The 25,415-nt window shown below is 51.5% G+C and overlaps 1 protein-coding gene across 1 annotated transcript; it reads right to left on the reverse strand.

Moving 5' to 3' along the window:
* Positions 1 to 1,008: 1,008 nt before the first annotated feature.
* On the reverse strand, positions 1,009 to 24,106 carry LOC122393521 (leucine-rich repeat-containing protein 24-like). Its single transcript, XM_043389657.1, has 2 exons — positions 23,987 to 24,106; positions 1,009 to 4,510 (listed from the first exon to the last, which is right to left on the reverse strand). The coding sequence occupies exon 2, from the start codon at positions 4,409 to 4,411 to the stop codon at positions 2,105 to 2,107; it is 2,307 nt and encodes a 768-aa protein (XP_043245592.1). The 5' UTR covers positions 4,412 to 4,510; positions 23,987 to 24,106; the 3' UTR covers positions 1,009 to 2,104.
* Between the last annotated feature and the right edge of the window lie 1,309 nt (positions 24,107 to 25,415).

Below are 25,415 nucleotides of genomic sequence, written 5' to 3' on the forward strand. Positions count from 1 at the left end.
GCCCGTGGTACGGCAGTGAAACTCGGCTTTAGGACGTTCTTGGCGTATTGATTCTTGCGCTACGGTGACCCATTTCGACCGTCGTACGACCGCTGAGTTGGCTAAGTAGATGTTTGATTCATGTGATCTTCGGTACGCTGCCCGGGTGTCAGATGCCAGGGGACATTTTCTTCAATGTCTGCGCTACGGATGAGGGAAAATGTAATTAGTTAGGGAGGGAATGGGGGGCCTGGCGCTTGCTATCAGCGGGCTGCTGTGTGAGAGCTGTCAACTCGTGGGTCGCCTATACCTGTACATCGGTCGTGATATAATCCAATTCAACATCGTACTAATACAATAGCGTACTAATGCAGCGCTGTACCAATGCAGCGCTGTACCAATGCAGTGCTGTACCAATGCAGTGATGTACCAATGCAGCGCCGTACTAATACATTGCCCTATTACAGCACCGCCGTACTAATGCAGCACCGTATAGGTACTCGCATATAATTGCAGACAGCAAGCAGCAAATTATTGTATAAGTCAATTGTATGACATTTGTGCCTTTCCGATAAAGTTTATGAGAGTAAGGGTCCGCGAGGTGACGCTATGGGCCATGTCAGAAACATAAGAAGCAGTGGCATGCCACCTATCAATGGAAGGCGTTTTGTCACCCGTTCGCTACAAATGACAAATGATTACGGTTGGGTCCATTTGATACCATGCCACTCTACTGGACGACAGCCATCGAAGTCACGCCCCTCCCCCCCCCTCCTCAGGGTGCTGCCGCCGAACATTTCTCACTGTCGGTCGGTCTCATACGGTCAGCAAACTACAGAGGCACAAAGTACAAATAAAATGAGCCGTTCCAGTTCAAGGTGTTAAAACAAACACTGCACATCTCGAAACAGAGGCGTCCCAAATGCTGACATGATCACGGTCATCTCGTGAAGCAGGTCTTCTTAATTCTCAGACCCACTTGTCACCCAACAATTGTTGTCTGAAACTCAAAATGGATGCAAAGTTTGTCTTTCAATATATTAATGCTTTCTAAAGCTCTATTGCGCACTAATTGAAACAGAGACGGTTTCTAATGAGGTGATGATGTCTAGGGGACCGGATGGTCTAAAGCAGAAATACAAACAGCTATTGGCCTGTCGCACATAATATACACGGTACAAACTCACGTAACAAATAACAAGATCTATAGGTGAGCAGCAGCTCTGTAGACGGTGGCAATACCTGTACATATCTATCTACTGGCTACACGTGAGCATGTCTCGCTTACTTTCCTTTTTTATATTTAAAGCAATGCGGTAAATCTCACAAGATAAGGATTTTATGTGACGTTTGTAAAAGACATAGGGATATCACCCTTTTCGCCCGTCGCAGTACCTACTTCAGTTAAAATATTGATTTGCGTATGTTCCCGCATAACATACCTATACCTATAGGTAATGAATTAAAGGTAAAAAAGCAAATATAAAATATACCACGCAGATAATCCTTAAACACGCATTCGTCGTGTGATAATTTACGTCATATAAACGAATAATTTAATTATTAACCATGGTCAAGAATCAAGACATTATTTATAAAAACGACATAACTGTGAAAGAACAATCTTTGCCTCGTAGCCAGAGCTGGAGTAAGCTATAGGTAGTAGCACTTCTGGTACACACATATTGATTTTTAAGCTAGAACTATCTTCAAAACTATGTACAAACATAAATTGTACAGATACTCTGTTGAGTGTTCAATTAGCGTCCATTCTAATACCGTGCACTCATTCTTAGATATGTCAACATGAACAACAGGAGACATCCACCAAAACATGGCCCACTCCCGTGCTATGTTTGCAATGGGAAACACTGCACTGGTGCAGGTCAAAACAACATTTTACCAACAAACTTAGGCCGCGGCACCGGTGATTTCAACTCTGACCAGCCCGTCTCCTGCGAGGATGGGTTTCGAGTTCGCCCCGTTCGTCAAGCAACAACAAATCAGCCCACGACGCCTGCTGGTCCACATGCGTCGTGGACTGTGGACCACCACCTCTCGCCGCGGCTTGGAAGTCTCTGGAAGCCTGAGGTCCACACATGCAGCGCGGGCCGCGGCCGCCCGGCTAGCTCTCACTGTACGAGAAGTAGGTGTTCGTGGGGGCAAAATGGGGCGCGCGGCGTGGCGCCAGGGGGTCCGCGGCACTCGGCACGTGGTCGTGGCTCTTGAGGATCGGTTTGAGCTGTCTGACGGTGGGCGACGGCGGCGGCGGCGGCTCCGGCTCGTCGGCGTCGGGTCGGACCGAGGGCAGACTGCGCCGCTGCCGGCCAGCCGGCCGCTGCTGCAGGCTGTGGCAGCTCTGCTGCATGGCCGTCAGCTGGTCCTGCAGCGAGCGGTACTCCTGCAGGTACCGGTCCAGCTGCACGGCGTGGTACGAGTACGGGTCCAGCTGCGAGCCGCCGTCCGGGACGTCCAGCTCGCCGCCGGACAGCACCGGCGAGCTGGGCAGGCTGGGCCGCTGGTGTCGGCGCCGGCGGCTGCGGGACGCTGCCGAGCGCCGTCCCGACTCCGGCTCGCACGGCACCGGCTCCGGGCTCGGCGCCGGGCTGTTGGACGACTCGGTGAGGTCCGAGAACGGCGACAGGTTGGCCGGAGTCCGGGACACCATCCGCGAGGTACCGCAGCGCGGCAGCGAGTTGAACCGCACATCCCGCTCACCGCCAGGGAGGACCCCCGAGTCGGAGCCCGCTCTCCAGTGGCCACCGGCAGCCGCTCGCCGCGAGGAGCGCAGGCTGCCGCCGCGTTTGCCACATGTGTGTACCAGTGGCACGGCACTGCCAGAGCCGGGCGCATACACGAGTTCAACTGGCCACGGCTCGCCTCGACCCCCGCTGGCCGCCTGTACGGCGCGAACGTCCGGCGCCCAGCCGGCTGGCTCCGGAGGTATGGTGGCCACCGGTGGCCCCGCAGCCGGAGCCGGAGCGGGCGCAGGAGCGGCCGGAGCCGGCGGCTGGAGCACAGTTTCTGTTCGGGTGGCGGTCGGACTCGTCTGCCTCGCGTGCACCACCGTCTGCACAGGCGCCGGCGTCATCTGTGCTGCTCCAGCGCCGGCTGGCCGTCCATTAGCAACACTAGCACCGTTCTTATGGTTGGCTTCTGGAGCCGGCTGGGCGGTGGTCGGCGCTGACGCCGGCGCACGTCGCGCCCGTGCGCACACCAGACACAAACACAGACAGCCAGCGACGGCCAACAACAGCCCGGCAGCCAGTACGCCAGCGAGCACACCGTGGTCGAGTCTCAGTGTTAGATGGGGCGCAGAGTCCCGCTCTGCCACCCCCACACTAACCAGCCGGCTAACCCGCCCGGCCGAGTTGCGCGCCTCGCACGTGTACTGCCCGGCCGCCGCCGACTGGGCGTCCTCGATGGTCAGCATGCTGGTCTTCTCCTCGTGGCCGTGCTCGTACACGTGGAAGCGCGTGTTGCCGTGCAGTAAACCCGTTCCGTTGGTGACTAGTTTGCCGCGCCACAGCCAGACCACTACTGCCTCCGGCGAGGCAGTCACCGAACACGATAGCGTTACATTGTCCCCCGCCCAGGCGGTGAGACGGCGAGTTCCCTGACGCATCACTGGTGGACACGAGAACTGTCCCAGCCGGATGACACTGAACGTAGAGTTTCGCAGCCGCAGCGGCTCGTCACAGCGGGCCTCTCTCGGCTGCGACGGCCGCAGTCTGTCTAGCCACTGTTTGAGCGGCCTCACGCGGCAGTCGCACGACCACGGGTTATCGTTGAGCAGCACCTGACGCACGGCCGCCAGCGGCTCAAGGGTTCCCGCTGACAGCGTGGTCAGCCGATTACCGTCCAGTTTCAGCTCTCTCAGCCTCGCCAGGCCGCGGAACGCGCCAACGTGCAGCTCCTCCAGACCGCAGTTGGAGAGGGACAGCTCTTCCAGCTGCGTCAGCTCCTCGAACGTTCCGTCGCTGATCCGCCGGATTGGGTTACGGTCGAGCAGCAGCCTCCGCAGGCCGGGTAGCAGGGAGAGCGCGTCGGCCGGCACTAGTAGCAGCACGTTGTGACTCAGGTCGAGGGTCTCCAGCGAGGCCAGACCCGAGAAGGCCCTCCGGTCGATGTGGCCCAGCTGACAGCGAGCCAGCTGGAGACGCTGCAGGCCGGCCAGGCCGTTACCCAGGAACGAGCCGGCAGTCAGAACCTGCAGCGGGTTCCCGTCCAGCTGCAGCGCTGTGGTCCCGGTGGACAGTCCGGGGGGCACCTCGGTCAGGGAGCCGTTCACACAGACGGCCGAGCCGCGTCCCTCAGTCCAGCTACACATACAGACCACCGGCGGGCAGGTGCCGCCTCCGACAGACGAACTGAGCAGGACAGAGAGCAGCAGCAGCGCCAGCGGCGCCGACGGCGGCGGGCGGCCGGCCATGGCGCCCCACCAGCCAGGTCATGAGCCGACCCGGCGGCACCATGGCTCGGCCCGGGTCGGGTCGGTCATCAACAGAGGCCGCGCGGCCCGGCAGCCGACCTGGGGGCGGAGACACAGCGGGTCACACTAGGGCACTGACACAACGGGGCACGCGAGTGTCGGCTAAGCTACATAAAAGACAGCCACAGCTGTTCAAGATCCAATGCCCCCCAATCAAGCGTGGGTAAGTACAAGGCCAAATCCACTCTAGTGGTGGTGCAACATCTCATGCCGTGTAGCTTCTCTTGGAAAGCCCTTATGCTAAGAGCTCTTGCCTCTTATCCCCTGTGTCAAGGTCCGGAGAGTGTGTCACCACCTGTCCCCATGTGTGGAAGAAGCACGTTCTATCCAGGTTCTATCGACGCACCGCGTTCTCAGAAACGGCACCTGGCGCGCAGTCCAAGGACTGGCATCCCATCGATCCTGATTCCTGAGGGACTGGTACTTCTAAGCACGTAGACTGCTCATGCAAATGCCCGTCGGCGCGGTCATTTTATGCCAGACAACCGTACGGCGTTCTCTGGTGCACCGCACTGTTGTGCGTTTTTATGCGTTTTGCGTATGTGTGTGTGTGTTTCGTGGCAGGTTCAGCAAGATGCGATGTGAGGACCGCCGTGTCGTGCGGCCCGAGCACACCGTCAGCGCCGCTATAGGTGATTACTGACACGCGAACACGGTCCGCCATTTCTGGCACAGAATATGTATGCTACTGCGACGTTAACAGGCTCACGACGCCTTGCCGTCCGAAAATATCAGGGCTAAGCGGCTAGCCGACTGGGCTAGGCAAGTACAACGACGCATCCAATGTGGTTGTCCTCTGTTTCACTGTCAGGGATTACTTGTACTAATCATTCGCCCATCGACCTTCGCTTAATCTCACACTTTATACAGTGACAGTTCATGGGACATTTTCACTCCTTGCACAAAAAAGTCAATTACTATCGCTCCACTCGACCGATATGTATTTCATTTCTGATAACGCGGACGGCAATGGAGGCCGCTCTAAACATCACCTTTTTGGCCCTTTTAAAAGTAAACGCTATAAAGGTGTCAGATTTTCTATGTTAGTGCCAAGTGGCCAGACACCAAGTTCTCACCCTTTTACGATTTTACAGTCACAGCAGGCTCTGTTTGTGTGTCACGTCTTGTGACCTGCCCTCCAGCATCCCAGCCATGTCAGAGTGAGCTGTTAGCATCAGTCACCTGCCACGGCTCGGCGTTGGCGCACCGTCGTCCGTCAATAATTGATGCTGTCGTGCGCCGTGCGAGATCAGGGCCGTCCTGAGAGCACCGGCATTCGTTATTCATGAACCCCGCAGGCCGCTGGAGACTCTAGGCTCTGGTCGGTGCGGAGGTGAGAGCGAGCTGACCCGCTTTGGGTGCATCTCCTCCTCCCCAGGATGATGCACGTGCGGCAGCGTGAGCTACTCCGATCGTCCTGTGTTGGCTGTAAACGGGAGCTGCCGCAGCCGGCGGCAGAGAGTGGTTGGGTTGGGTTGGTTCATAAATCAAACCGTTCGGCGATGGCGGGAACGGTGATGATGTGATTTATGGCTCAGCAGTTCAGTTCGGTGGGTGTCAGCTCAGTTATCATTAGTCGCGCCCACAAAGGGGCGTGTGCTGGGGTTGGTGATTGTGGAGCTTAGATCTGCTATATGTCAATGCTTGTTAATGGGTATAACGCCTACGCTATGCAGGGCATGTTGACACACAAAATTCGATATGCAGTTGATATCGATATGTCAAACGGTGGGAAAGGTCAAACAGCTAGTTGAATACTCTGAAGACCCAACAGTCGACCATGGATTGTTCAGGACGTCATGGTGAGGCTCGGCCGTCAGCGCTGCTGGCCAGCTCAGGTGCTACAGGACGGGGACGGGGGCAAGTCAGCTCAATGTTATGCAGGACGAGGGCGGTGACGGGTCAGCTCAGCTGCCACATGGTGAGGGCGGGGGCGGGCCAGTTCAGTGCCGCTGCTGGCGGGGGCGGGGGCGGTCTGAGCCGGACCGGGAGGCCGGCGGGGCGGCGTGCCGTGACGCCCACCAGGTCGTTAGCAGCGGCACGTTAGCAGATCACCGCCCCAGTGCCAGGCCCGCCGTGGTACGGACCGCTGCCCCACGAGGGACAGCACCTGTCGCCAGTGTCCGCGCGTGCGGAACCAGCTGGGAGGCAGTGGACTGGTAACAAGTCAGCTGCGTGCCCAGCCAGCCGGCACAGGGACAGAAATAGAAACAAAATGTCTGCATGTCCATTATTGTTGCATTAGTTCAGCTTGGAAATCATAATCAAACAAAGCCGGGAATAAACAAGGCTTAGATGCAAAAAAATCAGAGTATCTTGGGCAAACGGGGACTTCTTTGCTAGCATAACTCTTGTTGTATGGCTTGTTATTTTCCAGATGGATCAGTTGCAATTGAACTTGTCTGTGTTCAGAAGCAGTTTGATATAGATAAACCATTCCACATAGAGCAATGGCAAAGACGGATATCCCATGGTAAAAGCGGCCCAAGCTGGACATAATTGCCCCAACTTTGCCAAGGACCCGCGGAATTCGGCCGGGGCGGACGAGTTCGTGTCTATTTTCGTCGAAGGCGGTACTCGACGACCTTCAATAAATCGATGGCACCTTTCCCAAGGGCAGGAGGACAGCTACACCCGGTGCGAACGGTCGGTCATCATCTGCACCTGGCAGACACACGGACTGAGGAGGCCCCATCGCAGCCGAGAAGTCGTCCCTCGGCTGCACACATAACATATTGGGTCCGGTACACCTGTCGCGACGAAAAAGACGAGCCATCTTCGAGATACAAAAAAAAAGACGGGAGAGAGAGAGAGAGAGAGAGAGAGAGAGAGAGAGAGAGAGAGAGAGAGAGAGAGAGAGAGAGGGAGAGAGAGGGGGGAGGGTAGGAGGTACCGCAGGGTGCCGTTTGTCTTCCCACAATTGTCAAAGACTCTCCCATGTGCCATGCAACTGTCAATGACTCCCCCTGTGTCTGCACGGCTGTCAATGACTCTGGTGTGTCCGGTGCGGCGGTAATGGCTCTGGTGCGCCACCGGTCGCCACAGAATAGCCGTCACCTTGTGTCAGCCGTACGCCATTTGTCACCGGGCCAGTCGGTGTCGGGAGTACAGGCTGCACCCGGCTGCAGTAGGACGATGGCCATAAACCTACAGCGTGAACGCGCTGTAGGGGCCAGCTCAAGGTGCAGGGGGGCCGGGGGCTGTAGAGGCTGCCGTAAGGCGAGCGGTTGCGAAAGGCAAACGCTGCACACTGCTCACAGTGCACACACTCTGCAAACTTTTGATTACGTTTGGGTCAGTGGCGATGTTTAGGTACGAGAGACAACACAACCGAAGAAGTTGTAGTATGAAGCGGGTTTTTACCACTAACTTTATTATTGAATAAAAACAACTTCATTATTGAAACGTATAATTCAATTTTATCTCAAAACAGAGCATCCACTACCTTTGGCGGTAAGTTTAAGGCAGTAGCGGTGGAACACATTCAATTAACCCGCGCCCCACTGGGGTCTGCGTATAACACGCCCTACTGGGGGGGGGCTCTTCATTGCCCCCCCCCCCTCCTAAATCCGAAACTACAGGGCCGATCGTCAAAATTCAAACGGCATCTGATAGCCCCGGAAAAACTGTCGAGCGAAACCTAATTTCATTGACCTCAAGGTCACCGATGACGTCACAGGTCAGGTCAAAGTAAAAATTATTAGCATTTTGGTTTGTTCACCTTTTGGGCTCTGGCCGCTGTCTTACAAGTTAGATCAGGCTCATTTTTGGTATACACACTCGTGAACAGATTCTCTAGATACCTGGAGGGTACCAAACTTGTACTTTGATTTTCAGGTCAGGGTCAGGTCATCGCAGGTCACGGAAATATTATATCATGCGTCGGTCACGTGCCACATGTTTTATGGTCCATGTAGGCCATAGATTTCGAATTTGATGTCGTCTATGTCATTCGAGGTCATTTTGAGTCGAATTTTGCTTAGATCAGTCACTTTCAGGTCACTTTCAGGTCAAAAAAGGTCAAATTTCAAAGTTAAAATTTTTCAACAAAAAAAAAGGTGTCTATTGGATGCAGATTGAGCTCAGGAACACGATGGTGCTATTTATATTGGTGTACGATGTCAAATAGTACTGAAAAATTAATTTGAAAAATTAATAATTGTGAATTTTTTGCAATAATGCGTATTAGTGATGTCAAATACACAAAATTGGAATACCGATACCAAACCAACGACCAACCAAAACCGTAAAAAAATACCGAAACCGAACCAACTTGGAAGCATATGGGAAATACCAACTTTTTACCAAATTTTCAGCCTCTTATACATTAGTGAGGGGGAACAATACAAACAAAATACCAAACACATAAGGATTGAAATACCAAATACCAAGTTGGTATCGGTTTGGTATCGGTATACCAAAAAGTTGGTATCCGATTGACATCTCTAATGTGTATAACTTGGCCATTTTTGAAGATATTTAGATAAAACTTGCTAGAGTTAGTCATAAGCATGCGTTCTATCACACATATTGCGGTTTTTTTTTCGAAACGTCAAAAACTTTTTGAATAAAAATATGAAAATGTAAATTTTGAATTTTATTACATAAAATTTTCGAAATTTTCGACATTTAGAAAATTTGAGATAGCAGTTTGATAACGCGATCTATTTTGAGTCCTCTCATGCAAAGAAATTGGATCTAGCTTAAACGCTGAGCTCTTGGGAGCGATTGCCGTGGTTCAATGTTTTGCGTCGAAATCGGCCGAACATGACGTCACTCTGACGTCATTTCCGGCCGATCTATGGTAGCTACGAAGTTCATATTTTGACACAAGGTGTCAAATTGATGCAGCCGAAGGTACTGAAAGTTTGGCGTCAATACGTCAAGCGGCTGGGAAGTTATTGCAGAAAAACTGGAGGGGGGCTATGAATAGCCTCCCCCCAGTGGGGCGCGGGTTAAGGGGGGGGGGGGGGCACTGCCGACTTTTGGTCCCATTCTTTCCATGCAACGCCCATAGGGCTAATGTTAAGATGTCAAAATCAAAGGGGGCACGGTGCCCCGGTGCCCTCCCTGTTCCGCCGCCTATGGGTATCTTTATTGAAAAAGTACATGAACTATTCGTGCAAAATTTAATTGCATTTCTATTATGCTTTCCATCTCGCAGCGGCGCTGATTGGTAACTCGGAGGTTAAAAGCGCCCTCATGTCCTTGTAATAAAAGCTTGGTTTTAGTGGGTTCACTCTGTAATTGGTACATGAAATACCACAGCTGGTGAAATCCATGCTGAAGTTGACTTTGCGCTCGATGACAGAGGGTTCACGGACATGCAACAATCCGCCAGTTCCCAAGCCACTGAAACAGAGTGCAAACGAACGCTGAAACGGCGTGAACTGTGACGTTATGGATCAGGGAGCTGCAGGCTCGCGAGTGATACCAACACTCATAAAACAAAAATTAGGTAACCATGTTTCGTTGGACAAGCCGTAAATTTATGCAGGGATTTAATTGCAGCTTGTACAACACAGCATTTGAATATGTTTGAAATAAAAGGGAATAATAATGTCCGTATGAAAATATTGGCCTGCATATCGATCCGAATAGCCAGACGGCACCGCGCTGCTTTAAATAGGCATCTCTCGAGGTCCAACTGGCTGTTTACACTTTATACCACTCCACTCTACGCAGCCAATGTGCAATGGACATTCACTCTGTGTGGCCGTTTTCGCGATAAGCAGGCACATTCATTGTGTATACCAGCCGTGGGACACGTAGACGGCGAAACGGCCGAGACTGCGACGGCGACTAGATCCATTCCCAGCCATCCATCGTGTCCACTCCGGCATCCACGCCTTTCCACGGCCTTTCACTCCCGTCCACCCCTTTCCGCGCCTGTCCACGTCCCGGTGCCGTCCGTTCCCGTGGCACGTCCGAGCCCCAACAATAGCGGCGACCGCGCTGTTCTGTTTTCCCCCGTCGGCGTCAACTGGCCCGCTCCCACGGTCGGCCGGCTAGACCGCCCTGACAGTCGGAAGGGCCGGACAGTCGACTCGGTGAGACAGCTCGACCCGGAAGAGCGGATTGCCTACCCACCGACACGTGTTGACTGTCGTGCATTGGTGCTCGTAGTATATCTAGAGTGATGTGGTGCTGGTGCCGATTAGTAATTGAAAACTCTTATCCTACGAGCTTGCACTGGCGTCTAATTTGGGCTTGAGCCTTGATGAGTGTTTGCCGTGTGTGCGATAATCCAATGAAAACATCTTGTTTGAAGTGGTGTGTGTCGCGGCCCTCAGGATCCACTTGAGCCCAAGCTGATAGGATCAGTTCATTTAAAACTTTCAGACACACCACCTGTGTTTATTAGTTTGTTGTATAAGCGACATCAAGTGATTAGGCATACATTACACTGTTGAATACAACTTAAAATGTTAGGGAATAATGCATGCGCATTACGGTCGGTCTGGGTTCAATGCATATTTTAGTTAAACGTGAGTCAGCAGCGTATTTACACGACTCAAGACGTCGTCTAAAGAATTTCAGAACTGAAAAGAGACCAACCCGCACAGACGATAACGAATCGAATCGAATCGAATCGGAGTTCTACAGAACGCATTCTATTTTCACCCGGAAGCCGGAAAGCACGTCAAACTGCGGTTCTCTGGTGGCAAGACATTTGCCTCGACTGTTGTTCGAGATAGCATATCTGAGATATACATATTTCTGTGAAACCCTGTAAGCTCCAAAGCCACCATCGCCACATTTAGTAAGTCATATCTGCCTGTGGAGACTGGTACCTACTTTATCCCACATCAAGGCTTATTTTCATCACAACATTGTTTGCATCAGGTGTCGAAGAATCGTCCATTCACCAAATTATTAGACTTGGCCTTCATCGGTGATAATTGGAAAAGCCCGTCACGGGTCAAATGGATTATGGAGCGTGACGAAAATGCGTTAGATGCGTTAGGTTTTGTGCTTGGGTCACAAGATTTATCGTCATGGTCGCGCGTCATCCTTTTCACTCCTGCCCATTACGAGTCTATCGACCGGTCTCATCCTGATTCCGGCGGCGGCGGCCGGCGGTTTTTCGCCGGCGGCGCCTGGCACCGGGCGCCGGCCGCTGCCGTCGTCACCGGCCGCTCGGTCACCAGCACGCGTTCCCGCTGGACGCTCGGACTCGGCTGGCCGCTCCCGTTTTTCACCGCACACTAGATCCCAGGCTTCTATTTGGTCGCCGGTTAAATAAGTTCACTGACAGTTTTTTTTTTTTTTGCAGGCTGGCCTTTGGTAACCGACCATTTGGCCGCCAGTTCCTGTTCCCTCTGTATTTTTTTCCGGGCCCAGGGCGCTACATTTCTACCCCGGCGAGTTCAAATGGAGCCGACGGGGTCCAGGCTGGCTGGTCGGCCGAACCTCCCTCTTCCCAGCTCCCCCCCCCCCCCCCCCGGCAATCGAGCGGGCTCAACGGCCGTGGGGGGAGGCGCAGCACGGCATCCACCGTCGACCTCAAAAGGTGCAGCGGCCACGGCCGGTGACAGGCAAAGTGCTGTCGAATGTCAAATGGAAAAGTCACGATTTCTCTCAAATCATGTGCAGTATAGGGATAGAAATGCACAAAATTGGGCAGCTTTTTCAGATGGATTAGACTTTAAAATTTTAGGCCAACGTTCATTATTGGTTCATGCGCGTTTATCGAAGTGAAGCGTCTGACCGTTCAACCCTCGCCCGACGCCCGGTCATCGGTTTCACCACCCTGAGTAGCAATTAGAACGCACATGGGAACTTGTCACCCCTCCCTCACGCCGTTTTGCTCTTGGTTGAATTATAACGTTGCAACATAAAGACCTTGGGCTTGGATGTTGCATGGCTTACGATGCTCAGTTATATTTCCAATGTCAAATATTGGCCATCCAAAGGCAGATGAAAAATGTTGCTGCCATAGATCGTGGTAGGAAAAAAATAGGTGTGCTGATTTATAGACGGCACTAATTTTTAATACAATTTCAAATGTCCTTTACCAAAGTTTTATGGTAAGAGATCAAAACAAGTCACACCTGGCTACAACAATGCCCACCTATGTACAACGAGCGACAATAAAGTAAATCATCTCGTGACTGAGGATCAGTATTTCATTTCGACAGCAGAGTCAAGCGGCCGACCCGGTCGCCAGCATTCAGGTCACGTCCGGAACGCTGTTGGAAAATCGGAAAATAGTACCCCATAGACGATTATAGGAAATTGCAACGAAATCCCTGGGAGCCAGTCGACAGTAGAATTGGCTGAAAGAGGCCTCCAACTATTGAATGGGACGGGTTACTTACATTACAAGTACGTTGAAACGGAATGGAATGAAACATGCATGCATGTGCGCTGGTACAAATGCGCTGGCTCTTTTACTTTTTCCTTTGCTTCTGAGTGGTGTATGTGGATTATGACCCTTGACAGGCTGCATATTTACGTCTGGACAACGAGTTGCGTTGGAGAGGCCGGAAATAGTGGCGATTTCAGGACCGCAAGAATGGACCGTCATTGGAATGATTCTTTTTTAAACCGTGCACTGTTTTCGGCCGGAATTTAATAGTTACTACAAAATATTTTGTAATTACGTTTCCACCAAGAATGAATGCCATCAGGGCTAAATTTTTAATACTATTGCATTTTGTCAAGAAGCATATAGTGCTGTTATATTGCAGTTTTAGCGCGTTTGTTACAAAATATGAAGCGAATAAGCGTCAGTGTAATTCATCTTTATTAAATATTCTGCTTTGTGTATTCCAAAAGGAGAGGAAACTATTTCATTTGTGCCTTCATGTCAGAATTGAAGGTGGATCATCAAATTTTCAACGCAGTTTACGAACAAGCATTTGGTCTTTCTCGCTTATAAGCAGTGGCTAAGAAAAGGTTGATCAATCCTGAAGTTCAGTCATCGTACCTCAACTTGGCAGCAAGATCCCCTACGAGTACGGACAGAGGATATATTGTATACATGTCCTGTAAATCAAAACAAACAAGCATTTGGTCTTTCTCGTATATAAGACGTGGCTAAGAAATGGTTGATCAATCCTGAAGTTCAGTCATCATACCTCAACTTGGCAGCAAGATCCCCCAAGGACAGAGGATATATTGTAAACCTGTCCTGTTAATCAAAACATTTTTGTGCCTTCAAAGGCTTAAGTTATCTGTGGTGTGTTCGGAGTTAGGCTATATGGCCGTTTTTGTTGTATGTATTTGTGGAGATTGAATATAACTGTGACCCTGTGCTTGTTTGTATACTTACGGTCAAACAGGGAACAGCACATTCACATAACATACTCACCTAGCACCTAACTCATAGCTGTACCCTGCAGGATCTGTACTTGTTCATGTCTCGAGCATTAACAAAGCACTAAAGTAGCTTAGTAATCATTTCCCACATTTTCTGAGCATCTAACATGACATACAGCAGTGCAGAGCAGCTTCAGAGAAGAAACACTTTAAATGCACAGACTCACACCAGCCACCCAATGAGCCAGTTCCTCAGACCTCAGTTGACTGTTTCCCTGGACACAGCTTGGCAATGTGAGCTAACTTTTGGCAAGTTGAAGGTTAGCAGGTAAGATTGAGTTAGGGTGAGTACCTACCTATAACTGGGTGCTACCATGCCATGCAGGTCTTGGGTAGGCTGCAAATATGTGTGATGATTGAGGTTAGGTCAGCTGTCAGGTTAGTCAGGTTCAGGTATGCTCATTGCTCAGGTCACATTTTTATGGACATTTGGCAAATTAAAAAACTAACAACCTGATCTAAGCTAACCCGACTAAACATACACAACTACTGACTATAGGAACTGAGCACCTACCTACTTGTGCCTACATCTCATACCATGTCAAAGTAGAGTTCCTTGGTGGAAGATTACCCTCAGTACTTTTTATCCCAGCCCTGTGAAGAAAACTAATACTTCTAAGCTCTGAGTCACTGCTGGCCATCCACAGGAAGAAACACTGAGACTGAGAGCTTTGCCATTGTATATTGGACCAATAATGACTATCACGAATGACTATGAACACATATGATCACATCATTGCATGGATTGTCACATTGACAATTTTACTACAATCCTTTTTTCAAGAAATACAGTGATGATGATTAACATCAAAATCAACATTAAGTGGATTTCGTGAGCCAAGCTTTCTCCTCCAGTAGCAATGGAATGATCGCATGTTTCATTTGCCAGACACTGAGTACCTGATGCACATTACAATCTGCATAGCATCTAAGCATAGTAAAACTGCCCAAGTCCATTCATTCTAGATTTTAACTTGATAGTTAGCACTAATTTATCTTGCTGTTGTAAGTTATCATGATTCAATATTCATACCAATACATCAATATGCGCTCATCAGTCAACATTTTCTGGCATGATCCTGCTCAGCGTGCTCTTCAGTATTGCTCCAAAGTCTGCAATATTATAGCTTGTTTTTGGACAATAATTGCTCTTTTAATTTTACTTTTCTTGCTGATATATGAGCCCGATCAACTTGCGTTTATCAACCAAAATTTCATAACTTGTTCAACTTGATATTGATATTGCTCAGTAGTCAGGACCTCTGTCAGCCTCCTGGATACTTCAGATTGTTTTCAGTCAACATGCTTCTTAAATATGATATAAGTCAATCTTAAGGGATCCAAAACATCCAACAAAACGACGTACAAGAGCAAGAAAACCACCAGATAAACTAAAAAATGGCCTTGGAACAGAGCCAAGTGGTGCTCCATTTGTTTGTTTACAATGATTGTAGTGCTGATATATTTTTAGGACTCTGAACGTCGGCTTATAAAAAATGAAACGTTTTTACAAAAGTTGTAAGGCAAGTAATATTTATCTGAAAGAACTAAAATATTCAAAAGCCAAACACTATGAAATACATGAATCGGAACGAAAAAGTAACCCAAAAATCCAGCCTAATCACCGGCTCCTAAAACTGCAACACAATCAGCACTTTTCCCCGCAACTCGTTGTCCAGACGTAAATATGCTGACAGGCTGGTTAGGAGTTTGGTTGGTTGTTTCGTGCCCAAAGTGCCTAAGCAACGTTATTGTTTCCGCCATAATATTTCATTATGGCCACTGGCGGTCGCAGCCGCTAGCAAAAGGGGGGGCCAAAGTCACACTCGCGGGACATAACATTTATCCGTCACCGGGAGGGGGGGGGGGGGGTGATCGGCTAATTTTTTTACGTCCACGAGGTGCCGCGCAGTTGGCACTTGGCATTACTTATGCTTCATCCATCTGATTGTTGCGTGAAATTTTTAAGCTCAATTTAAGGCAAAATCACCAGTTCCATTTCCCGTCCCACGGTGCTTCCACCGGTCGGCCCACTGCACCATGACGACGGATCGGTGTAGCATAGGTATACTGGAAGGTCAGGTACGCGGATTCATGACCTTACCACTATAAAACAATTCGGAAAAGTACAGATACCTCTTGCTTTGAACAAGCATGTGAAACCCAGAGAGCATTTTCAGACTATGACAATTACTCATAAAGGTAACATACCTAGTTGTGTGGCGGCGGGAGAGAGTAGGTACACCGACCGACCTCTGGAGACCCCCCACAGGTTCCGAGCTTGCATCTGAGGGCCGCGCGCGACTCCTGCGGGGCTTCGCAGCAGCTCTATTGGGGCTCACTCAACCTGCCTAGTCTTACTGCTAAAAAGACTGGCCCTGAGCCCTAAGGACTTCATCAGTCTCTGCCAGCCCCAGGACCCACACCGGCTCATGGGGTCCCGACGTCGAAATATGAGGGAATCTGCGCCGGACCATCAGGACGCAAAGTAATCTCGATCAGGACCAACGTAAGGCTGTGCCGGAGACTGCGTGAGCCCTCTGATCTTCAGAAACCCACCCATATATGTTTTCACGTAGAGGCCAGTTTAGGGCCCTCAGAGACCAGTACAGGGCCTGCAAACTACAAAGGCCAGTAGTTTGAGACAATCAGTGACCGAGTTGGGCTCTCAGAGGCTAATGTGGGTTATTACAGGCCAACATGGGCCCTCAGAGGTCAGCGTGGGGCCCTAAAAGACCGGCATGAGCCGTCGTTGGACCCCAGAGGTCAGCAGAGGGCCCTCAAAGGCCAAGATGGGCCCTCCTCAAATGCCAATGCAGGCCCTTAGAGGCCGGCATCGGGTCTTCAGCAGCCAGTGCGGGGCCCTCATTGGCACCTTAAGGTTCGTCTTGGGACACCACAGACAGAAATAAGGCCACCAGAGACCGGTGTGAGACCCTCAGACGCCGGTTGGGACCCCTGAGGCCTGTTAGGGGCCCTCATAGGCCAGATGTGGGGTCTCAGAGGTTGATGTAGGCTCTTAGCGGTCAACGTGGGCACTTGACCGCCACTGAAGTTCCCTCAGAGGTCAGTGTAGGATGCTCAAAGACCGGTGTGGGAGCTATATTAATAGCTGGGCGTGGGTTTTTTTGAGCTTCGTGACGATCGAATAATTGCCAGGGCCCCATACACCTATATGGGGGCCCATTGGTTGTTTGAGGGGGGGGCAAATGATATGATGGCCCCCTTTATTGACCTTGGGGGGGGGCATGGCCCTGATGCCCCCCCCCCCCGCGACCGCCACTGTGTACACATTACACACATGCCTCTGAGATTACATACTAGCTCATGCAAACTCTATGCAGGCCCCAGAGTTCCCACGCTAATCCTTAAGAAACCAAGCCGGCATACGGCGTCACCACCGGGCTTCTGAGGTGCACAGCACCAACCCATGAGGTCTTACTTTAGTGTCTTAGAGCCAATCTCCTTTAGCAGGGCCCACCCACCACTGCCGAAGAGGGTCTCATGCCAGCCATTGCTGGGCCTACGAGAGCCTCAAGTAAACCCACGCTGATATTCCATATAAGATCCGGCCATACTCGTGAACCGGTGCCAGCGACGCTGACCACCAAATTGACAGAATGCGAAACTGAGTCCTCATGAGTGAAATTTACGTCCTTTGATGGCGCAAGAAAGAAAATGAAACATACGAAAAGCTTTTCTAGGACTTTTGTTCGATCTGAAAGGTGGGGCCAAAAGATAGTATGGCCCCACCTTTCAGCACCAAAGGGGGGGCCATGGCCCCCGTGGCCCCCCCCCCCTGGGACCGCCAGTGATTATGGCGGAATTATCTTATAGCTATTACAAAAGGTTGTCATTTTAATAATTTGCTAAACATAGAACTTAGAAGCATAATGAATGACTTTGCCATCGACTCAACCCTACCCTCAACCCCAGCAAACAAGCAAACAAGAGCAGGAGTGACTGAACGCTGCTCATGGATTTGATCGCAGGAAACACGAAAGAGTTTTGTTTATACTTAATGCTTGTTGGATCTCATGGATTGGAATGAGCATAGAGGAATTGCCTCAATCTGCATTGGAGCATGTATCTCTGAAAGTTAAACGAAGTGGGCAATTTTAAGTGAAGTAGCACGAATGCAAAGGTCGTAGTATTTATTGTATATTATGGCCATTCATGACCTAATGTTACAGTCGCATGCACCCTTCCCTTGTACTCGTAACATACAATTGCCTACTTATACCCCTGAGTTGGCTGTCGGAGTATGCCACGCTTGGGTCGCTAAAAATCCTTTTCTTATTCGGCCAGATCTGTCACTCTAATCGAACCCAACCCAAAGAGTGCTGCTGCCAGATTTTACCTCGCGGCGATGATTTTAGTTAGCAGCGAGCTGAGACGCCTCGCCGATTCATAGCAGCAGGCCTGTGAGGTAGACTGTGCCGCATTACATAGGTGCAAAGCGGCACAGCCTACGTTCCAGTGTTCGTGTTCCGCCGGGCGGCCGGCTTCGTTTACGAAGGTCCTGGCAACGTCGGGTTGCTGTTCTAAGCTCTTCAAACATTCATATACGCTCTGCTCAGAGAATACGATTGGCCGGAGCCATGAATAATTCCATCAGAATCACTCACATCACCAGGCGTCCGCTGTTATGAAAGCATCATTTAGGGCCCTCAACCTGCGCGAATCACTGTAGTGGGATCTGTCACAACTACAGGGTCAAGCCATCACGCTGTTTCAGGAGCATGTCATCAATGCGCCACCGATGTCAGATATTTACTGCATGTGACGGAAGCGCCCTGCCCCAAATTCGAAAAAAGCCAATCAGAGAACTTCCAGCAAGACTGTGTTTAGCCAAGCCCGTCCCACTCCCATCCAGCACTTGACGGAAAAGTTTGGCTTTTCGTCCGATGAGTGGCGATCAGACTTCCCCTAGCTGTAGCAGAGAGCAGAGAGCATGTAGTTTCAGTGATGCTTTTCGATGCTAAGTGATGCTTTCCGCGATGCGAGTCAGATGGACTTCGCTCAGGCAGTGTCAGGTCGCTGCCGCCGGGGCCAAGCTGTGTCCGGGCAGGCGGTGAGTCAGTGAGCGAGATGGACTGACGGTGTGAGGGTGCACGCTGAGGAATACAGAATCTACAAGCTATTTCGGCAATCATGGCGAACTTCGACTTGAAACTTATCCCGGAGTATGATGGCACTAGTGACTTTTCGTGTTGGTATGAGAAGGTGGAACTGGTGTGTGGCCTGCAAAAACCGGCAGTGGACTTGGCCGTGGTGGTGCCGTTGAGACTGAGGGGGTGCCTCGACTGTTTATCGCCAACTGAGTGAAGCCGACAAGGCGGACGCAGGGAAAGTGAAGGCGGCTTTGCAGCGTGCGTTTGCAGTCGACAAGTTCAAAGCCTACGAAGAGTTCCGAGATCGCCAGCTGCGGGTCGACGAGTCCGTCGATGTGTTTCTGGCGGACCTACAAAGACTGTCGTCGATCTTCGGAGGCATTAACGAAGAGGGATTGAGCTGCGCATTTGTGGCAGGACTGCCCGAGTCCGTGCGGCACGCTCTCCAGACAGGCGCCCGCATGGAGTCCCTGTCTCTGTCGGAGATGGTGGACCGGGCCCGTGCTATCCTCTGTCGTTGCCGCCGCTGGTCTGCGGAGCGAATCGACGTTGTGACACTGAGTGGAGAACGATACGCATGCGAAGGCAGAGGTTACGTGTCAGTGCAGACCATGTTTGGTGCTCGAGTTGAGTTGGAAGTGCTGGTGTCTGCTAGAAAGCCTTTGAACTTTTCATTCATGCTGGGAATGAACGGTGTGACTGCTCTGCAGGGCGTGTTCGTTAGTGCATCCAGTGAAGTGAACTTTGGAGTGGACTCAGCTGTGCCGGCCGCTCCAGTTGCAGCGGCTGCCAGTGGCGTCTCGGATGGAGCAGCCTCATCGCTGCATCCGGGCTGCAATGAGACGGCGGCGCAACCCGAACCGACACCGACCGACCTGCACCCGGACCGGGCACCAGTTGTGGATGCACCAGATTATGCCGTGTACTTTGATCCGACATCTAAGGCGTGGAGAATGAATCTGCAAATACGCGTGACGTAGATCTACGACCGCAACGTTTTCGCCATGTCGTCGCCACTTCCTCAGTTGGTCCGCACAGACGTCTGCGTCAGCTGTGTGAGCTGTCAAGTAATTGTTCAGTTCACGATAGTCAAGCACAGGTCTCACTTTCGATTTGTTCTTTTGTTGGACTGCCATTAAAGGCACCAGACCCTTTGGTGGGCCAAGCTCTGACTCGTTGTAGGGAATAAGCCAGCGCCGGCCGAGTCTCCCCGCGGCGTCATCCGATCCACCTCAGCGCTGCTACCACCTGCAGCTGCGACTTGATCGCCTCCTCTCAGTACTGCCGAACCCGATGAATCGTCATCAGAGTTAGGCAATGCCAGCCCATTGGCCGCAGCCTCGCAGCCGGCCATTGTCTCAGTATCTGCAGGCGATGACTCATCACGCACCCAGTCTTTCGGCACTCGGGTCAGCTCGTCTGCTCGATTCGCTGCGCTCCGCACTAGAGTTACAGACAGCGACAGCTCGAGCTCATCCACCAGCTGTCGAATCATGTCGACCCTGCGTCTGATCAACATCTCTCCGTGTGCCTTGGTGCGCAGCCGAGTGCGGCCGCTCAATGCATCGTTGATCCAACGTCCAGAGCGGGCGGCAGGCGGTGCGCGTCTGCTCGGTCTGCGAGTCTCACGGGAGCTTGGCAGGCTGGTGTGGAGCAGAGACAACCCAGTCGGACCACCACCGGCTGTGCTCACGCGCCGTGGAGTGTTCTCGTGGTGCGGACGCCTGATCGCTCACATGCCCGTGTGTGGTTGGCTCCGCCCTGCCGTGGCCTGGCTGAAACGACGCGTGAATGACGTCACACAAGGATGGGATGACATCACCTACGACAGAGTTCTGCAGAAGCAGATTAGTCATGTCGCGGCTCGGGTAGCCAGTCACGATCCGGCACACGGTCTGTGGAGCGTGCGGAGCGACCGCGCTGTGGTTTGGGTGGATGCGAGCTTCGTAGCAGCGGGTGTGGTGGTGGAGTCACCTGACGGCGACGTCATTGAAGACGGATGCTGGCTGAGGAAGGATGAATCTACACACATAAATGTTGCGGAGCTAAATGCGGCCGTGAGAGGCATCAACGTGGCCGTCGCTTGGGACATGCGTGTCATCGATCTGCGCACGGACTCGGTCACAGGCGCGGCAGAGGACCGGACGGAGGATCAGCTTGCACCAGGAGGCTCTGCTGATATTGCGGAGGCCATCGCAGGAGTGCATGACCGCGCCGGACATCCCGGGGTTCGTCGGACACTGTACTTTGCACGGCGTGACATTTCAAAGGACGTGACGCGAGCTCAAGTGCAAAATGTGGTGAGCCAGTGTGACGCATGCCGCTCAATCGATCCGGCGCCAATGAAGTGGAGGCATGGCTCGTTGGAAGTGTCTGACGTATGGAAGCGACTGGCAATTGATGTAACGCACTACCGGGGCCAGTCGTTTCTCTCGGTTGTGGACTGTGGACCCTCGCGGTTCTGTCTGTGGCGACACCTGAGTCGTCCGGACGCTGATGTCACGATCGCTCAGCTCGAACAGATCTTCTTCGAGCGCGGGGCACCTGAGGAGCTGCTTTGTGATAATGACACCATCTTTCGCAGTCGGAGTTTTGCGGCTTTTGCAGCGAGGTGGGGCGTGCGTCTTCGATTTAGGGCGGTTCATGAGCCGGCTGGCAATTCGATAGTTGAGCGGAACCATCGCACGATCAAGGTCATTGCTGCGCGAAAACAATGCTCGGTGGCCGAGGCAGTCCACCTGTACAATGTAACGCCGCGCGAGGGTGGATCTGCACCCGCGAGTGTCGTGTTCCGGTACAATGTGAGGGACAATGTGCGGCCCGCTGCTGCACCGCCAGCGCCCAACCCCGTACCAGTGAACAGTGAGGCAGCCGCGTATCGTGTTGGCGACCCTGTCTGGGTACGTCGTCGGGGAACTCGGTGTGTTGATGCGTCGCGTCCCGGCACGGTGTCTGATGTCGTTTCTGAGCAGGTCGTAGAAGTCGATGGAGTGCCGTGGCACGTGAGAAATTTACGCCGACGGAATGCCGCCGTCGAGGAGGGGCCCGTTAGTGAGGGCGACAGTGAGGGAGAGAGGGACGGTGAGAGTCTGGTCATTACCGTGCCGGTGGTGAATGATGCGGGCTCAGAGGGGAACAGTGGGCCGGAAGTCGTGGAGGGAGAGTCAGCTGAGATTGTGGGTGAGGAGGAGCGACAGATTCCACGTAGAAGCGAGCGGGAACGTAGACAGGCCCAGTATTTCCAATCGATGGGTTGATCCTTCGAGATCAAGGGTGGAGTGTAGTTTCAGTGATGCTTTTCGATGCTAAGTGATGCTTTCCGCGATGCGAGTCAGATGGACTTCGCTCAGGCAGTGTCAGGTCGCTGCCGCCGGGGCCAAGCTGTGTCCGGGCAGGCGGTGAGTCAGTGAGCGAGATGGACTGACGGTGTGAGGGTGCACGCTGAGGAATACAGAATCTACAGAGCACGATTGCTAACAAGCCCTGGATACAACTTTCGAACTGAAGCAGCAGGAGGGCTTGGAAGCGCCGTCCAACTTTACCTTGGAGTAGGGAGGAGACCACTTTATTCTGGCCTCCAGTGCCGGAGCGGTCCAACTTAATCAACATTGCCTGCTCGGAGCTCCCGACACGCGAAAGCCTAATTAAACAGAAGGTAGAACCACCAGATGTACTGTATCAAGTCATATAGTTACTTGCATCGTATGTTACCATCCTCAATGTTTATCTGATACCTACCGTAACACTAACAATCCAATGACATTTTAGAAAATACCTATCACGCTATTGTTCGTAAATATAACGTTTTTCATGTAACAATATTTATCATTATATAACGTTTTTCAATCTGAACATTGTTCTGAACATTGTTTAGGCTTTAATTTTGTGCAGACTGCAGTGCAGACTGATGGTAGATTGAGGCTAAAAATAGTTTCAGCCAGCATGATAGCCCGTCATGTTAACCTTGACTAATAAGTACGCCCAAAGCACTGGGTGGCCTGTGGGCATTGGACGGAGCCGAGCTAGCTTCCTTATCTTATTTCCGTGAAAAGTGGAAGGTGATGAGATATGATGAAGGTACCCCAGGCTCAGCCTCATCATGTATCCTTAGTAATCGGGCTACTGACCGCCCGTCGCCTTACCTAGTTACCTATATACATACTGCCCTCCTATCCCCGTCAGTCATCGTCTGTGGAGATGGACCTCGGGCATCCCTAGCTATATATTTATGTCTACATATGACGTTCCGCATTGGTACTGAGTATGCAGGTACTATGCTACCTCAACACTTTGAGCCACTTGTGGCCACAGCTCACTTGTGTTTGATCTGGATTAACTACTAATGAGTGACGACTGGTGGAAGGTCAATTATGGTAACGACACTAATCGATGGCTCCACGCGACAGGCGAATGGAGACCGATTGCTGCCACTCATTAATTTATGATTTACATACACAAACCAAGGGGCCTTCTATGTATATAAGGTAAACAAGGCGGGCATATCACCGATTCTTTCCACATTCAGCGCATGTTGTCACTGTCATTACTCCATAGCCCCATAGGTATTCGCTGTCGGCTGCGCCAGAGCGCAACTGCTCTCGGTAATCGGTACAACAACACACAAAATTGCATAATACCTTCATTCTACATACAGTGGCTTGTTGGGGCGACTTCTGAAATCACAATTCAATTGTATTTCCACTTATCTTCATTATGGAGTGATAACTATTTACTCTAACGTAAATGGCTTCCTTCGATACGACGAAGCCGGCGTGGACTTTGAATGGTGAGGGTCAAATTACGCATTTCGCCTCGGGCCTCGGCCAGTGCGAGGAAAATATTATGTAGGCTTCCACTTTTCCGAAACAAAACAATGGGAGTCCCTTTATTACCATGCATCTACATCGTAATTACATACGATGTGATGCGTCCTCAAAACTGCATAGGCTTCGGTGTAACTATGTGTCGATGCCATTACCATACCTTTTGCCGCTAATTCAGATTGCGGTGATTTTTAAATTTTAAACATGTTTGGTCAATGGAACGTGCGCTTTGAGACAAGTTCACCCTCACTGACCTGGTCAAGCTCCCAGCCGCCGCTGATCAGTATCCTCCGGCACCACACTGACCACCGCCTCGCCCCGGTCACTAGAGAACGACTCCGTGTCACGGACAAGCCCCCACACATACGGCCACACCGCTCGCTCGCCTGCGTCGGACTGTCGACTGCCGGTGCGCCAGTGGCTGTGCCCCCCCCCCCCCTCCCACCCGCCGGCACCGACCCGACGACCGCGGCGCGACAGGCGCACTTGCATATGGTCGGCCCTCTGATATGTAGATGAGCCGGATAGTTCCCGCCGGGGGTGCCGGATGACGCTCATACTGAGCCAATATGTCCCGTCCCAACGATGCAGTTTGCGCTGCAGAGATGAATAGGCCATTCCCATGATTCCCATGAACTCCGCTGTGGAAAGGTCAACGCGTCCTTCAGCATTCTCTTTCTTCAAATGCATGCAGATATGGACCTAACCGTCTTGATGCAGAGAGTCGGGGACGCGGAACCACCCGAATCGAGGATAGACTGATCAAGGGGCGGCGCCTGGCCGAAGCAGAAGAACCCTCTAGAGGGGCCACATCTACCGGAGAGCGGCTAGTGGCACCACCTATCCGGAGTGCGGCACATACATTGGAGGCGTATCTTTCTGAGAGCCGAGACTCGGGGGGGGGGGGGGGTGCATACCTATCTTTCTGAGAAGCTGCATCGGCCTTAGTCATGTAACCTCACGAACTCCGACACCTTCCTAAGGGGCACGGATGGAACGAATGGAAGCCTATAAGGTGGAAGGTGGTACATGGATCAGGAGCGACCTAACCCCCGCCAAGCCTTTTCCATAACACGGACGGCCAGGGGGGGGGGGTTGGTACGACCTCCTCCCCCCCCCGGCGATTGGCTCTTATGGCATTTAGAAACGCCAAATTTACAGGGTAGGTGGGCGCTAAGGAGATCCCGCCCCTGTGCAAATATGGTTTCTCTAGATAAATATTTAGGGGTTTGGGGGTATAAATGTAAAATTCGCAAAAACAGGTCAAAAGTTTTCGCTTAGGTACCTACATCTTTTGCTCTAGATAAGATAGAGCAAAAATAAAAGCACCATTGAACTCAGCACGTCTGCGCGCATCGAATGGTATACTTTGTTACAAGTTATAAAACTTAAAAAATTTTCCTAATTTTTAAGTGATCTTAAATTATTTAAATAACTTCAAGCTGACCAAACTGCAACATGTCGCATAACATTCGATTCGGCTGATCACAAGGAACACAATGACACCATTTTTTAAGCTCTAGCCTCAGTCATTAAGTGCGAATTTATTAGCTAAAACGTAGTTTGACCTCATTTGACCTCAGATGACCTGACTTAAGTGTTTTTTTAAGCAAGCAAACACCGAATTCATCCTAAATGCACCTAAAATAACACACAAAAACGTTGCATTGGAGCATATTTGTA

Source organism: Amphibalanus amphitrite, unplaced genomic scaffold, assembly GCF_019059575.1.
Source record: "Amphibalanus amphitrite isolate SeventyFive unplaced genomic scaffold, NRLGWU_Aamphi_draft 000539F_arrow, whole genome shotgun sequence".
Taxonomy (NCBI): Eukaryota; Metazoa; Arthropoda; class Thecostraca; order Balanomorpha; family Balanidae; genus Amphibalanus; species Amphibalanus amphitrite.